This window comes from Bos javanicus, chromosome 15 (assembly GCF_032452875.1).
Source record: "Bos javanicus breed banteng chromosome 15, ARS-OSU_banteng_1.0, whole genome shotgun sequence".
NCBI lineage: Eukaryota > Metazoa > Chordata > Mammalia > Artiodactyla > Bovidae > Bos > Bos javanicus.
Genome location: NC_083882.1, coordinates 78061966 through 78079859, shown reverse-complemented (window position 1 = coordinate 78079859; position 17894 = coordinate 78061966). Strand labels below are relative to the sequence as shown.

The window sequence follows — 17894 nt, the reverse complement described above, 5'->3', positions numbered from 1 at the left end:
ATGGTTTTTCCAGTAGTCATGTATGGATGTGGGAGTTGGACTATAAAGAAAGCTGAGCGCCAAAGAATTGATGCTTTTGAACTGTGGTGTTGGAGAAGACTCTTGAGAGTCCCTTGGACTGCAAGGAGATCCAACCAGTCCATCCTAAAGGAAGTCAGTCCTGAATATTCATTGGAAGGACTGACGCTGAAGCTGAAACTCCAATACTTTGGCCACCTGATGGGAAGAACTGACTCATTTGAAAAGACCCTGATGCTGGGAAATATTGAAGGTGGGAGGAGAAGGGGACGACAGAGGATGAGATGGTTGGATGGCATCACCGACTCAATGGACATGAGTTTGAGCAAGCTCCAGGAGTTGGTGACGGGACAGGAAACGGGGCGTGCTATGGTCCATGGGATCACAAAGAGTCAGACACAACTGAGCGACTGAACTGACTGGAGCCATTTTAAAGGGTGAATAGATAGTGCATACCAGGATCCAGGGGTGAAAATGTCCTACTGTCCGCCTGAGTAAACTGGCCATTCGAATGCATTACAGTTGTTACAAGGTTTTCTGGGGCTGCGGTCCATGGACTCTTACTGGCTACAGATGAGAATGTAGTCACATTGCAGCTGGTGGCTAGAACACAGGAAAGAAAAACAAAATGCAAGCTAATAAAACAGCACCCCCCACCACCACCACATACAGGCCATTCAACAGACTTTTAACTATAATTTTTTAAATGTATCACAGTTCTTTCATCTCTCCTCCCCCACCTTCCAATATGGCCTCTACACACACATATTTTCTTTTGCACCAGTGATTTGAGCCTATGCAAGGAACCTACCAGCTTATTTACCAAACTGATTAACAAGGAAGAGAAAGCAATTACAGAACTCTTCCTATTGTTTGCACAGGCTTTGCATAATTACTGTTATTAAGTGAGATTCTCTTTATTAGAAGGTTTCAGCAAGGCTGCGCCCTTTGCATGACACTGTAAGAATATTCTAAGAATTTTATCTCTATGGTTCACAGGCTGAGATTTTACCAACCGGCAGGGGGCGGGGTGGAAGTAGTCCTTGAATTTTGATAACAGACAAAAGCCACCTATTTTTATTTTTCAAAGAGGTACATTTAAAAATTACTAAATATTATTCATTTTATTTCTTATAGAAGTGAATAATGATCAAAAAATTAGTGAGGACATAACCCCAGAGTAAATAATGCTTTCAACTAAATATGTTAAGTTCCATTAAAAATTTACTATAGCAACCCCATTTTTCTCATTTTACTATAGACCAGGGAGGACTTCAATGGATCAGGAACTAATTAGCAACTGAGACTCAGCACAGTTGAAGCACAATATACAGGAGGCTACGTCTGGTTTTCCAAAGATCATACAAAACCTGTACATCATTTAAAAAATCATGGGGTGATGCAGCAACACAAGAAAATACTTACAGGCTAACAGTGCATGAAATAAATATACATCATACTGCATTATGAAAACTAAGTTGTCTTTTAAAAAAAAAATCACCCACAAATGTAGGGTAGGAAAAAAAAATCACAGGAAAAAAAATTGTATTTGTCAGGGTTGCACAACTGATAAAATTTTTTCTTTCATTTGCTGTTTCCACCCTTACCCCACTTCCAAAGAAATATTGGAACTAAGCGAGTTTTAGCAAATTATCATGTTCTGTGATTTCTCACTGTCCTGTTAATATTGATGCGTCCAGTAGGGGGCAGTAGCGAACAACACAAGCGCAGAGTGGGAAGTGGTACTTACTACAGTTATCTGCGCACAGGATCTGTAACAGAAAAAGAAAACGGAAGTCAGTAGATTCCTTCAGCCTGGGCAAACTGCAAATCAGAAATAAAGCAGATGAAAATTTAATGACTGGGGTGGGGTGTTAAGAAATGCATTAGGCAAAGGCCTGCCGGCCAGGGTTAGGGCGTGAGGCCACTGAATGTGAGAATCCAGGGTAAGCGCATCCATCTGCAAACAATGGATGAACTCAGTTACAGGGAGACCAAACGGCTGTTGGCTGTCCAGCGTTTCTTCCCCCGGAAACACTCAATAAGAGCAACTCCCCAGGTCCGCGCTCCTTCCCGTCACTACGCTGCACTTTGAGGCAAGAGGACATCGCAACAGGAGTTGAGATTCTCTGGACCAAAAGAAAGCAAGCAGGGCCATCCCCACCCCCATCGCCCCTTCCCCAGAGCCACTTTGGGTCGAGGAACGGAGGATATGAAGAGAGACGTGTGGCAGCAGAAATCCACCGCGTTAGAGATGTTCATCGTGCAAAAGTTCACCTTCTATCAGGAGGTGGCAGGAATCTTTTTAAAAATCATTCGGCAAACGGCTTTGTGAAGAATAAATGTTTGAACCAGAGGGTGTCTCCATCTGCCATCTGTAAAGATCCCTGAGGATTCTCAAAGATATTTATCAAGCCCCTATTATTTCCCCACATTTAAAAAGCCTAAAAAAAATTCAAGATTGTTTAATCTGTTGTTTAGTAAAATCACATCTTTCTTGTTAATGGGATATTTCCAATTACGGCCCTTGTAAAGTGGAAAATAATCAAAAGAGACTCCAGTGGAAAAAATGTCCTCAAACCTCCCATCACACTTAGAATAAAATGCAAACTCTTAACCACAGGTTCCCTCTGTTATCACCTCTCATGCCCTTTGCAATGTTCTTGAAGCTGGTTCTCCGCAGGAGCCTTTATGCACTGATTCCCTTCTCCAAAAACACTGCCCTCACCCCCTACCCCGCCATCCAGACCTTCCCAGATGGTGCCACCAGCCGATGGAAATGAGCCCCATTCACACTGCTTGACTGGTGCGTTTTCTCCCAGCCTTCACCTCAATCATCGTCAGTCTCCTCCAACTGAAATGCACACTCCAGGAGAACAGAAACTGCGTCTGTGCCCACGCCTAGAATATTACACACAGTAGGCACTCAATACGTGTCACGGAAGGAAAGAACGAGCCTCTCATTTTGCAGAGGAGCCAACCACTAAGGCCCAGTGAAGGGAAAGATTTCCCCAAAGTTCAACACCAAGGACAAGGCCAAAGCCGGTCAGGTCCCAGGAGCCCGATTACTCAGCCCCATATTCCTCCCACTTATCCCACAAGTTTGCACTTATCAAATGGAGAAAACAAGAACGTTTGTTCTCGTCTCATGAGATAGGTGGTCAGAAGGGGTCCTAGCCCCAGCCCTGTCTCCCAGGAACCCAGGCACCAGTACTCAAAGGAATCCAGCACTCCTCCCCTCCTCACTCCCTGCCAACCTGCGGGATGGGGTGCCAGGGGGCGGAGGGGGGAGGCAAGGGGTGGGCGAGCCCTGTTGACTTCCCTTCCTGCTCACACACCACTCTCATACTTTCCATTTCCACCGCCGCCATGTACCCTTCAGCCCGCCTCATCTCAGGCCTCAGCGTTTCCAGCTCACCGTCCTCCCTCCAGCCCTCGCCCTCACTCTATGCTCTGCATCCCACATCATCCAGGATGGACCACACGAGGGAGAAAAAGGAGGAATAGGTCACTAGGTAAGCAGCACAGGGCAGTAAACTTTTTTTTTTGCTCCCGCGTTGGAAACCATTAAACTACATCACCTTGTGACCCTAGGATGGCACGTCCCAGCCCTTTACAATGTTACTCTCTCTCTGCCTGGGCATCTGTGTGCTGTGTCCTCACCTGGAAGCCATGCAACCATCCATCCATCCCACCAAATATTGCCTAAAGCAATAAAGATCTGGGCTCTGTCTTCAAACTATTTACAGAAAAGTAAGGGAAATGAGACACATCTGCAAATCAGTCCATCAAGGTAGAAAGTACTGAATTTAACAAGCAACTCTTGAGCGCCTGTGTGTGCCAAGTGCCGGGCTAAAACCTCAGAACTAAAGCAGACAGGCCCCGAGTCACGGGGGCCATGGCGGAGCGAGGGAGGGAGGGGACAGATGGAGTGTGCCCTGGGGTCGGTACCACCTGCCAAGGGAAGTCAGGGGGGCGCACGGAAAGGGGAAGAGTGTCTGTGCATGTCAATCTGGGTCCTCTGCAGTCCGAGACTCGGCAGACACTGACTGGCTGCTGGTCACGACACAGGAAAACGTGTCAAAGAGCTCTGAGTTCTACAGATGAAATTCCCAGAATCAGTCATGGCCAAACACAAGTTTCCCAAGATTAGAATCGTGCTTTGACTCTGCATTCTCAACGCCCTTGGCCCAATATGCACAGAGCGCTTTCAGATACTAACTCATTCCCTCTTCCAAACTGCCCTAAATGGGAGGCTCAGGTCCCTACTGAGCCATAGCACCAGGGTCTGAACCCAGGCAGTCTGACTCCAGTCTGTCCTAAACCACTAGCTTCCAACATAAAGCAACTGGAAAGAAATGTACTAGAACTAAGGGAAGGTTTAAACATTAACTTCAAAAGATATTCTCAGTGTGCCTCTTTAACAGAGCCAGGTACAGTTTCTCCTGGCAACCCTCCCAAAGAAGACCTTATACGCCAGGTGTACACACCAGCTGGCATCTCTTCGAGGCTCATGATGAAACAGTAGCTAGAGTGACGTCACCCTAGCTCACGTGGCTTCACGTCTTTCCCGGCTTCATTCCCTCATCTTGACCTCAATGGGCCTTGACTTCCCAAATGAAGCATCAGCAGCTTAGTCCTTGCCTTAGGACTCAGGGAATCTAAAGGATGCAAACTAAAACGAAAGACAAGGGTAGGGTCCTAAGAGAAATCTGCAAGGAGTCTCTTGGGGGAATACTTCTTCTCTAATAAAAAGGAAATTCATGGAAGGAAATACCATCCTGCTTTGCTGGACTTCAGCAGATCTGCCCATGATGCCTGGTGCTTCTGCGGCCACTGTGTGACAAGGAAGGAAGAACTCACCCACCAGCTGAGGATGGCTGATGTGGAAAGAGAGAAAACACTTGGATCCTTCTTGCACTGCCAAATCAAGGAATTCTAGACTCTTTCTACTTCCAGACTTCTTGGCTGGGGAGATGTAATACCCCTTTTAATTTAACTACTTTTGTTTGGGTTGTCTAAGGTTTGCAACCAAAAGAACACTATTTGGAACACTAGTTGACACTATAATGAACACAAAGCTAGATGACTAATTTTCACAGTAACCTTCATTTTTATAGATAAAGAAAGTGAAAGGTCAGTGACCTGTCATCCAGGGTTACAGAGCTGGTCAGTGAGAGGCAGACACAGGAGGCCAGTTAGGTCTGCCAGGCCCCCAAACTCTTCCAGTGACCACAGGGCAAAAAGACCCTTGCAAACAACACCCCACAAGGTGCATGGCCTGGGGGACACCTTATGAGTACTTTTTAAAAGAATACAACAGAAAGGGCTTCCCCGTTGGCTTAGCGGATAAAGAATTCACCTGCAATGCAGGAGGCGCAGGAGATGCGGTCTAATCCCTGGTTGCAAAGATGCCCTGGAGAAGGAAATGGCAACCTCCTCCAGTCTTCTTGCCTGGGAAATTCCATGGACGGAGGAGCCTAGCGGGCTACAGTCCAAAGGGTGACAAAGAGTCGGACACAACAGAGCGCAGTCCCTCTCATTCCAGTCATTCAATCAACAGAAAGCTCACCTTTCTAAACTTAGAGCACAGCTGTGCCTGGGGTGAGACGGGAAAAAGCCAGTTTCCACAGATTCCTACACTGAGCACCAGAGTTAACTGCAGAAAAGGGAAGTGGGGACAACTTTCCGGCAGTGACAACTAAGCATGGTGACGAGAATGACTGCAGCTCCTTCCCCTTCTAAGGGGACACCCGGAGGCACCGGTGGTCGCTCATCAGGAAGGACTGCATAGAAACCGCCCTGCCTGCAAGTTGCTGTTCTTAGTTACTAAGTCATGTCCGCCTCTCTGTGACCCACAAACTGCAGCACGCCAGGCTTCCCTATTCTTCACTATGGAGTTTGCTCAAACTCATGTCCACTGAGTCAGTGATGCTCTCTAACCAAGTCATCCTCTGTCGCCCCCTTCTCCTCCTGCCCTCAGTCTTTCCTAGCATCAGGGTGTTTTCCAAAGAGTTGACTCTTCGTATCAGATGCCCAAAGTATTGAAGCTTTAGCATTAGTCCTTCCAGTGGATATTCAGGGTTGAATTTCTTTAGGATTGACTGGTTGGATCCCCTTGCAGTTCAAGGAACTCTCAAGATTCTCCTCCAGCATCACAATTTGAAAGAATCAATTCTTCAGCCTTCTTTATGGTCTAACTTGCACATCTGTACATGACTACTGGAAAAACCATAGCTTTGACTAGACAGACCCTTGTCAGCAAAGTGATGTCTCTGCTTTTTAATATGCTATCTAGGTATATTAAGTCATAGCTTGTCTTCCAAGGAAAGCATCTTTTAATTTCATGGCTGCAGTCACCTTCCACAGTGATTTTGGAGCCCAAGAAAATAAACTCTGTCACTGCTTCCACTTTTTCCCATTTCATTTGCCATGAAGTGATGGAATCGGGTTCCATGATCTTAGTTTTTTGAATGCTGAGTTTTAAGTCAGTTTTTTTCACTCTCCTCTTTCACCCTCATCAAGAGGCTCTTTAGTTCCTCTTTACTTTCTGCCACTAGAGTGGTATCATCTGCATATCTGAGGTTGTTGATATTTCTCCCGGCAATCTTGATTCCAACTTGTGCTTCATCCAGCCTGAAATTTTGCATGATGTACTCTGCATAGAAGTTAAATAATCAGGGAGATAGTACACAGTCTTGACATACTCCTTTCCCAATTTTGAACCAATTCATTGTTTCATGTCCAGTTATAATTGTTGCTTCTTGGCCTGCATACAGCTTTCTCAGGAGGCAGGTAAGGTAGGCATCCCCATCTCTTTAAGAATTTTCCACAGTTTGTTGTGATCCATACAGTCAAAGGCTTTAGCATAGTCAAGGAAGCAGAAATAGATGTTTTTATGGAATTCCCTTGATTTTTCTATGATCCAATGGATGTTGGCAGTTTGATATCTGGTTCCTCTGCCTTTTCTAAATTCAGCTTGTACACCTGGAAGTTCTTGGTTCACATACTGTGGAAGGCTAATTTGAAGAATTTTGAGCATTACCTTGCTAGCATGTGGTAGTTTGAACATTCTTTGGCCTTGCCTTTCTTTGAGACTGGAATGAAAACTGACTTTTTCCAGTCCTGTAGCCACTGCTGAGGTTTCCAAATTCGCTGGCATGGTGAATGCAGCACTTTCAAAGCATCATCTTTTAGGAATTGAAAGAGCTCCACTGGAATCCCATCACCTCCACTAGCTTTGTTTGTAGTATGCTTCCTAAGGCCCACTTCACTTCACACTCCAGGATGTCTGGCTCTAGGTGAGTGACCACACCATCGTAGTTATCTGGGTCACTAAGACCTTTTTTGTATAGTTCTGTAGATTTTTGCAACTTCTTAATCTCTTCTGCTTCTGATAGGTCCATACTATTTCTGTCCTTTATTGTGTCCATTCTTGCATGAAATGTTCCCTTGGTATCTCTAATTTTCTTGAAGAGATCTCTAGTCTTTCTCATTGTACTGTTTTCCTCTATTTCTTACATTGTCCACCTAAGAAGGCTTTCTGATCTCTCCTTGCTATTCTCTGGAACTCTGCATTCGGTTTGATATATCTTTCCCTTTCTCCTTTGCCTTTTGATTCTCTTCTTTTCTCAGCTATTTGTAAGGCCTCCTCAGACAACCATTTCATCTTTCTCATTTCTTTTTCTTTGGAATGGTTTTGGACACTGCTTCCTGTGCAATGTTACAAACCTCCATCCATAGTTCTTTAGGCACTTTGTCTACCAGACCTAATCTCTTGAATCTCGTGGTCACCTGCACTGTAAAATCATGAGGGACTTGATTCAGGTCATACCTGAATGGCCCTCACCCAGAGCTCCAATTCCAGGTAGGGAAAGAAGCAAGCATTCCAGAGGCTCCATCTCATTTAACCCTCACACGAGTCTGTGAAAAAGGAATGAGCATTCCCATTGTGCAGATGAGAACACTGAGGCCAGAGAATGCCTTAGGTCACAGAGCTCAGAAATTCCCTGGCTGGCTGTTACGAACTTGCCCCAGGCACTGGAGTGAGAAGTGCTTCACGGTGAAGAAAAAAAGGCACTTTCCACTTGCCACCTTCCTCTGGGAAGAAATTAAACCAGATAAAGTGTGTTGAGCCAGCCCACGAGCGAGGGCCACCTCTTGCTCCCAGTCTTCTCCCTCCTGGCTTAAGGAGATCCAGCAGGGAGTGATGAATGAGCCCACCCTGTGGCAAGGACTCAGGGGACACCAGAAGTCACAGTCCCAGTGCTCAAACAGAAAAGGGGGCAGTGTTTGCATAAAAGACAGTGGGGGTTAACAGCCGCACCACTCTCAATAGCTTGAAGGTGGAGACAACCCACCATCCACTGGCAGATGAGCGGAATGTGTATACATGTGCAAGGGACACTGTTCAGCCTTAAGAAGGAAGGAAACTCTGATTTATGCTACAATGAGGATGGATGCAAAAACATGACACCAAATGAAGGAAGTCAGACACAGAAGCAGACAGACTGTGGTTCCATTTATACAAAATGTCCAGAAGAGGGAAATCCACAGAAACAGAAGGCAGAACTAGCGGTTGCCAGGGGACAGAAGATGGGAAGGGAGAGTGACTGTTCACAGGTACTGGCTTTTCTGTGGGTGGACAAAAATGTTCTGAAACCATAATCGATGGAGTGGTGGTTACACAACATGGTCAGTGTACTAAATGTCACTGAACTGCACACCTTATAATGGCTAATTTTATGTTATGTGAATATCACCCCAATTAAAAAAAAAAAAAAAAGGCAGTGAGTAGGTGACTATCATCAAGCTGAGCCGCTGGGAAGGAAGAGTTAAAGGTGGCTTCTAGCAGGACGAGGGTGGGGGAGGGAGGAGAAGACGAAGGTAAAATAGGAAGGTTTTGAAAGGTGGATTTGGACAGTTGGAAAAGGGGGAATGAACCTCCCTGAACCAGACATTAGATAGCATGAGCTAGGCAGGGCTTCCCAGGTGGCGCTAGTGGTAAAGAACCCACCTGCCAATCCAGGAGACCTGAGAGATGCAGGGTCAATCCCTGGGTCAGGAAGATCCCTGGAGGAGGGCATGGCAGCCCACTCCAGTATTCTTGCCTGGAGAATCCCATGGACAGAGGAGCCTGGCAGGCTACAGTCCATGGGGTCGCAAAGAGTCAGAAATGACCAAAGGAACTTAGCACGCACGCCATGCACACCTTGATCTGGCACTGCTAACCTCCAGAATCAGGAGAAAATAAAAAAGAAAACATGAGGTGAAGCGTCTGATCAGAAGCACAGTGGGGACCTCCACTTCCAGATGCATTCTGAGGATAAAAAGGAAGGAACTCAAGTTTACTGAGCGGCCACAGCATGCCAGGCACTGAGCTGGGCTTGCTGTGACCTTTGTCCGAGCCCAGACCCATGGAATCTTGGTTAAGAGCCAGGGCTCTGGAACCAGACCAACCACCTGGGTGAAGTCATTCAGGGCCACCGCTTACTGGCAGTGTGACTTTGGGCAGGTAGCTTAACCTCTCTGTCCCTTGGTCCACATCTATGAACAGGGATGAAATGAAATAAAACGATCTCTTTAGCCACTCTTACTACCATCATTACCTGGAATCTTCACAGCAACTCTGCAAGGTATTTTATCTCTATTTTACAGATGACACCAAAGCTCAGACTCCACTGACATAACCAATAGGCAATTTGAAACACATCCTTTCCAAAGTGTATAAATAGCTGAAGAACCCAGTTACAGAGGTGGGCAGGGAGGTCCAGAGGCACTCAGGGGCTTACCCAAGGACACACAGCAGTGAGGAAGTACCAGAAACAACCCAGGTTTTGACCTCAGCCACTCCAGCCAAGACTCCCCAGAGCCTCCTCTCCTGGGAGGCAGACCTGGATGGAGTACACACAGCCCGCCATGTTCCCGCTTTCCCCCTGCAAAGTCACCCATACAGGTGGCCCAAGGCTTCTGCAGGCCCCCAAAACTGGGCTAAAGGGGCCCAGAGAGAAGAGAGACTACGCTCACTGTCCAAGGAGGAAGACATACCAACATACGAGAAAAGACTCCAAGACTGTCCTCAGTCTGCCAAGAACTTCCAGTTACCGAGCTACCCCAGGGACAGCAGACAATGGTCCATCCACTGGCCAACCAGATGGCCGAGCATTAACAACACCCAAGAACACCCAGCACTGCACGCCAGTCTTCTGCTTCTTTTCTAAGGAGCAGACCCTCACTGTCGAGACGTCCAGCCTTTTTCATCATCCCCCTGCCCCGGGGATGTGTTCTTCCTTCACAGCCTCCTCTGGTCAGGCTGATGAGCCGAACCCTCTTTGGGAACCACATCCAGTCCTGAAACTTTGGTTCCAGTCACAAGGGTCTTCCTCCATGCCCAGAGAAAACAAAACTGCTAACACCGCCCTCGGTACCATCCCAACTCAGCCAAAGCTACAGTGGTCCCATCAGTGGTCCACGTTGAACCCTGGATTCTTCCTGCCAAGCAGCTAAATCACAGGGATCTCACTAGCTACATTCACCTAAAGTTTCTAAATGCCCCCCAGCTCCTCTTCAGGTAAACGCTCCTCCTAGATACACACCAAAACAGACCTGGACGTGTTCTCTTCCCCTCTCCAAGTACTGGGTTGGAATGAACTTTTTGGCCAACCCAATACCTCTGTGACTGCCCCATCACACCTGTCTCCCCGCTCCCTCCCTGCATCCTTTGTGGGTACACTCAGCGGTCATGGCCTGACGATGCTTGGGTGTTGAATGCACCTGGACTTCCCACTTCCACACTGCGGCCACCCAAAAACAAACCTCATAACCCTCAGCCCGAACAGAAGACAGCACTGTCCTTGGGCTGAAACAAACCATTTCCCCTTTTATATCTTGAAGCTCTCAGTAGACACACACACACACACACACACACACATATTAAGAAGTGCCAGCAAAGGATTCTATCTGCTGCAGTATCTACAATCCCTCATTTGAATATAAAAGCCCAATAGCTAATTGAAGCTCTTTGTGCACAACCAGCCCTATTCCTTCATCCACACACCTGGCTGCTTCTCTCCGTCTGTCCTTTCAATGCATAGTGGAAAGTTAATATAGAACTGCTAGATTACCCTTTCTAAAACATGCCAGTGTTCATGCGGAGGCTGGTGGGGACAGATGACACGCTACCAGGGTAACTGAGGAGAGTTTCAAAGGGTCTGTTTACAAGGGTGTGATGGGAACCCAGCAAGGGCTGGGTGAGAGTTTTAGCAGCCGTGGAACCAAACAAGGTAAGGGGCTGAGGGGCCAGCCCAGCAGGAAGCGGCAGACTGAGGGCACTCATGGTATAGCCCGAGGAGGGCAGCCTCCTCCTGGCAGGCGGAGCAGGGTGGAGGTGGGCGGGGGGAGGAGGCAGGGGCCCGCAGCTGCACACAGAAGGGCCGAAGCAGAGATCATGTCACATCACCGTGGAGGTTCACCACTGTGAACGTCGCAGGCACAGCCCAGAGAGGTGATCAAGAGGTTTAGGTTCCACTTCCCCTGGCACTTGTGAGCTCAGGGACTTGGCTGGGTCTCACCGAGCCATCCATTTCATCCGCTGAAAAGCCACAGAAGGACATATGCGATCCACAGCCCACGTCGGTATTCTCCTGAGGCTCTAATGAAACCAGGTTGCTAAAGGCCCAACGTCATAGCCTTCCTCCTGCCTCAACAAACTCCAAAGAGGCTACGGGACATCCAGGCTACTGGATGACCTTCTATGACCCCTCCAGCCCCAGGATCTCCCCAGGCTCTGAGTCCCTTTCAGTCCCAGCCATTTGTGCCCTTTCCTGGAGGCCTGGCACAGCACCAGGCCCTGGGCTGGATGATACCAGGGCACATAAGGTGGTTCGGACTCACCAAGAGCCACGGGCAGGACCAACATCAAAGACAATGACCATGCAACGCTGAGAGGGAGCCAGGAGCCCCCCAGCGGAAGGCGGGGGCGCTGAGGGAGGGGAGATACAGAGGGAGGCACATGGGTGGTTTGAGAGTGATCCCACGCGGGAACTTCATGCCAGTGGAGTCGACTTCCAACAATATTGACTAAGCCCTTGACTACTGGCCGACAACTGCGCTACAGGTATCACATTCATCATCGCCTTTAGGAGGCTTATGACAAGGACCTGGGAGGCAGGAGCTGTGTTGATCCCTGTTATACAGATGAAGAAACTAAGCCTTGGAAAAGCTAAGTTCCTGACCCAGAATCCTACAGCTAGGAAGACTAAGGTTCCGGCTCAGGTCTGTCTGACTCTGAAGCTCTTGACCTTAAGGACTCCAGGGAGCCCTAAGCTGGTTTGTACCCTGGACAAATCTCACCTGAGGCCACAGAACCCAAAGGCACTTCCAGGGCTGCACGCCACAAACCCTGCCTGTCACAGACCCTGTGGTCAGGTCCCATCCATCTATTTAAATGGGCTGGATGAAGAAGGATTCTGCACTATTCTCAAAAGGAGCAGAGTCTGAGGATAAATTCACAGAGCCTGGATTTCAGCAAGTGACACAGCTTCAGGTTTTCTATTACACACGTTCAGAGTTTCGGGGTGGGTAATAAGTGACTGAATAACACAATGGGTAACAATAGATTCTTTATCCTTCTAAAACCAAGCCCGCACACCATATGACAATAGTGATTTTTACCCACTGACGTAATTAACCAAACTGCGAACTGCGTCAAGCGATTTTCAAAATCAAACAGCATTTTATGGGATTCGGTGCAGGCACACATTCCAATCCTGACGGATTATCAGGATTGATAATTTATCTTCCATTTATCTCCCTTTAAAAGTGGGATAAAAAGGTCAATCACTGGCACTTCCCCGGTCCCTGGTGGTCCTGTGGTTAAGACTCCATGCTGCCACTGCAGGAGGGCACAAGATCCATCCCTGGCAGGGGAACTAAGATCCCACATGCCACATGGCCCAGTATGCAACTGTGTACATCAATTATATCTGAGTAAAGCTTTAAAAATCTGTACTGCTTTCACTTAAAGAAGACGGTAAATCAGACAGAAAAGCTGGAAAGGCAGAACACTCCCTCCGAACTCAGAAGCCAGGCAATAAACACCTTTATGGGAAACTTCCCAGAAGACAGGTGTGACATTGTAGGGCAACCTTGACACCTGGCATCCATTTCCATCCTAGAGTCCCAAGTGGGGAGAGGCAGTCCAACAGGCAACATGGCAAGCGGTCCCCACAGTACAAGACATCAGGCAAAGCCAGATGAGAGTGGGCTGGCTCACTCTGCCTCATAGGCAAATATTGACTCTCTGAACTTGACACTGTCATCGAGAGAGACTTCGGAGAAGGGTCAGCATAATCCATAATTTTGTGCCCTAAAAAAAGTCAGGTGAGGCTTTGACACAAGGAGTCAGCGACAACTACCCTGGCAAACACCAGCTGGCTCATCTTTTGCCTCTTGGGGCAGCTGAAGGCATGATGAACATTTCCCTTCCAAAGCAGAGAGGAAAAAGTAACTAGAGGGGCTATTTTGGTGAGGCTGTGTGAACTCTGAGATGCAGAGCTGAAGATGAACTTGGAAACCCCAGGCCAGAAGTTTCCATGGGTATTTTTAGCAGCAGAACTATTTATTTTACAAAGAATCTTATGAAGAACTACATGCATAGAGTTCCACATATCATATATATCTATGAAGGTATAAATGTCCATGTGTATCTATGTGCCCTCGGGTAAAAGCAATCTTTTCATTATACATTCAAAGTTCAAGTTACCTTGTTCCTATTTTCAATATAATAGATGCATAATCGAAACCCTGTATTCCCCAACGTATTAAAAGTTGGTGTAACACACAAGTGTTTGCATTACAGTTTATTGGAAGGGGTTGGAGATGGGGTGGGGCGTGTTTTTTTAAGGAATCTCACAGGAAACACTTATGGATTCCCCGATGGGCCTCAAGGGACACGGTTTGTAAACGAGTAATCAATCTCCCCTTCGACTTCATGATGGAGGCCAAACGAACATAACCCAGCCCTAAGACTAAAGCACAAAGCAGGACTCACCTCCCCACCTCACGAGAGCATCAGAGCTGGCAAGATCCAGGCCCCCATCTGAACCTTTTCCCCACATCACATGCTAAATCCCGGGATCTGAAGTTACAACTCCACGGTTCAAATCTAGCTCGCTGACATGTTTTATCTAATCTACAGGGTTGTTGCTTTTTTTTTTTTAATTTACCTCCATTAGAACACTGTTCTATTTCCCCCATTGTCCTTTTTTCCAACTTTGATATAATTGTCCAAAAAAAGATTATATATATTTATGGTATAAGACATAATGCTTTGCCACAGTGTTTCTTAAAATCTTAAGTGAATACTTTAAAATTAGGAGACAGCATGTTTTCAAGTACTGATTTTTAGCTTCTCAAAGGGAAAAAAACAAGGCAAAGAAGATCTGGCCACATGTAAGCAACGAGTCAGGATTCCCTGGTAGTTCAGCGGTAAAGAAGCCACCTGCCAATGCAGGAGATGCAAGTTCGATCCCTGGGTAGAGAAGATCCCCTGGAGGAGGGAATGGCGGTGCACTCCAGCGTTCTTGTCTAGGGAATCCCATGGACAGAGGAGCCTGGTGGGCTACAGCCCATGGGGGCCGCAGAAGAGTCGGACCCGACTGAGTGACTAAACAACAAAAGCAAAGAGTTGTCTCTGCGCATCAGCTCCCCCCTCACTGGGGTAAGTGCATGGAGTTCCCCGCCGCCCCCTAGCATCGTCACCTCAATGCTGAGGGCTCGCGGCAGTGGCCAAGCAACATGGCGCTCACACTCCTCATTTTCTCTATCACACAAGAGCATATAAGAGATGGAGAGGCACCGGGACTTCTCAGGGACTGGCACATTCCATTCATTTGTATTCCCCACAGGTCAACCACATGTGAGTTTCTGACTACTAACTGGAGTGCAGTTTGTAAAATTCATGGGTTGCAATTATTCATGATATTTACTTTATAACTTTCTCTCTTAGGAAGAGACCTCTGGCCAATGTCAGATGCAAAATAGACCATTTTGCCTGCCCCTAAATTCTCTGTTCAGGCTTTCCTGGCAGCTCAGTGGTAAAGAATTCATCCTCCCAATGCCAGAGACAGGGTTTCGATCCCTGGGTCCGGAAGATCTCCTGGAGGAGGAAATGGCAACCTACTTCAGTGTTCTTGCCTGAGAAATCCCATGGACAGAGGAGCCCGGCGGGTTACAGTCCATGGGGTTGCAAAGAGTCGGAGACCCTGAGACACAAAACGACAACAAATTCTCCGCTCGTCCCCTGACCTGCTCCCCCATGCCACTACCACCCGCCCAAAGGAGAAAAACAGAGTAGGGAGTTCATCTCTCAGTTGAAGATTTTCACTTCCTACTCTTGAATCTGAATAAAACCACTGCATAAATCCCACCGGTTCCCTCCAGCACCACCCATCCACCTTAGAGCACTGATAAAAATAGCTAAGAGCCACCATTTACTAGGGCTTTCCTGGTAGCTCAGACAGTAAAGGATCTGTCTGCAATCCAGGAGACTGGAGTTCAATCCCTGAGTTGGGAAGATCCCCTGGAAGAAGGGCATGGCAACCCACTCTAGTATTCTTGCCTGGAGAACCCCATGGACAGAGGAGCCTGGTGGGCCACAGTCCATGAGGTCGCGAAGAGTCAGACATGACTGAGCAACTAACACTTCTTTTCAGCCTTGATTAAGGGCCCGCTGTGTTCAGGGCCAGCTTCTCGTGGACACCTCCCCATCCCCACACTGCCCCCTACCTGGGTGCATCCACAGCCCATCCTTTCCAGCTCCCCAGCCCCCCTCACCTCTCCCCCTCTCTCCCAGAGGAGCACTGACCATTGGGACTCCCAAGTGCTAGCCTGGCGAGCTCTGCCTTCAACTGACCACAGATGTTAAGGGGTCTCTCATTATCTATGAAAAACGGCCAAAAGGTCAAGGGTGGATTCTGTCTCCGAGGCCACAAGGACCAACAGAGATTTCAACAGGCCCAGAAGCTCCTCACACGCTTCTAGAGTTCATTCTGAAGTAACCCTGTGTTCTAGCAAAGTTTGCAGCAAGAGGTTCCCACAAGCCAAACCACCACCCCACTGATTCCGCCTGCACTTGCCCAAGAGAGGAGGGCAGAGAATGGGTGGGGAAGAAAATGCACGGGGCCTGGAGTCAGTTCTGGATTTGAATCCTGGTGTGTTTGGTTGTCAAGTCACGTGCAACTCTTTGTGACCCTGCGGACTGCAGCACGCCAGGCTTCCCCATCCTTCACTACTAGCTCCCAGCGTTTGCTCCAATTCATGTCCATTGAGTCGGTGATGCCATCCAACCATCTCATCCTCTGCTGCCCCCTTCTCCTCCTGCCTTCAATCTTTCCCAGCATCAGGGTCTTTTCCAATGAGTCAATTCTTCACATCAGGTGGCCAAAACATTGGAGCTTCAGCTTCAGCACGTGTCCTTCCAATGAACACTCAGGGTGGATTTCCTTTAGGATTGACTGGTTTGAATCCTGGTCTTGCTAGCTATCAGTAAGGAGTCTGGAGGCCAGGGGGCTCACCTCTTGGAACTCTTTCACCTGTAAGTTATCATCTACTCTATAGGCTTGACGTGGGGGTTAAGTAGCACACAGTAGGCACTCCCTAAACAGCAGCAAAGATCAGTCAGCAAGTGGGAGGGCACAGGAATTGAGAGAAGATACTTTGGCATCCAGCTGACCAGCTGCACGCACCTGAGCCAGCTCCCTATCCTCTTTCAGTGACTACAGTAACCACCTTCCTGAGCAAGGGAAGGGGCGAAAGAGTCTGCAGAACCCAAGAGAGGGGTGCCTGGAGTTCATCTGTGTGTGTTTGATAACTTTCATAACTTAAAAAATAAATGGTTTAAACAGTATTTACCGCGCAGGATGACTTTGACAAGCCTTAAATGATACAATCCATGCGAAGCACTTAACATACAGCGGGGGCCCGATAAATATTAGCTAGTATTACCATTATCAGCGCCGAGCAGGAGCTGGGAAGGGAAGGTTCAAGAGGTGTTGCATGGGGAGGGGTGAGCTGTTGCAACAAAGCATAAGAAAAAGCAGAACCAGGGAGTGTTGCAGCTAACGCAGAAAGAAGGACAGCAGAGAGAGCAAGCCGGAGTCCAGGATTCTGGTGCACGTTAGGAAGAACTCGGGCTGAAATTCTCAGACCGACTGCAGTCTCAACTCTCGCCGGCCATCACGGCCAGAGCGGCACCAAGACCATCCTGCCTCCGCCAGAGGAGAAAGATGCTGTCAGCAAACCCACCGTCCACCCCACTCCCCATGAGGCCAGCAAAATGAGAGCACAGGACCCAGCCCGGGTCCTCCCCACCCACCAGGACAGTCTCAGGGTGGCCTTCACATAATCACAGGTGGTGGTGATAAGAGTTCTTACAGAGATTTTCCTGCCTACCATATTCTCCTTCAATTAAAAAGTGCATCCATCTCTGGAACACCTGTTTGTTGCATTTGGAGACAACTGTTCTCCAAATCAGTTTTTAACAGTAACCAAAATACAACCACCACCACCACAAAAAAGATTTTTCAAGGCAAAGTCATACCACTGTCTTCTCTAAAATACAGATCTTTGATAAACCAGCACCTGGGCGAATCCCCCAGGGCAGGTACTATCAAGCCAGTGAGGTCACAGAGTAAACACCTTCATTTAATACCCAAGCAGTGAAAAGAGAATGAGGAATCATTATCAGCAGAGCCTACCCACAAATGGTGAGGGTGAAGACAGTGGGAGGTGACCGATTTTCAACATCTCCTAAAGCCTGATGAATGCCCTCAATCAGAGGTTGGCAAACTGTGTCAGTAAAAGGCCAGACAGTATAT

At 47.8% G+C, this 17894-nt stretch overlaps 1 protein-coding gene across 1 annotated transcript in view; it reads right to left on the bottom strand.

Moving 5' to 3' along the window:
• The window catches only part of PTPRJ (protein tyrosine phosphatase receptor type J), a 178228-nt gene that overhangs the window by 54829 nt on the left and 105505 nt on the right, over positions 1 to 17894 (bottom strand). Inside the window, exons 2-3 of the mRNA XM_061381497.1 lie at positions 1769 to 1790; positions 475 to 621 (exon numbers count right to left, since the gene is read on the bottom strand). Of these exons, the coding sequence (XP_061237481.1) occupies positions 475 to 621; positions 1769 to 1790 (169 nt within the window). The remainder of the gene's footprint in view (positions 1 to 474; positions 622 to 1768; positions 1791 to 17894) is intronic.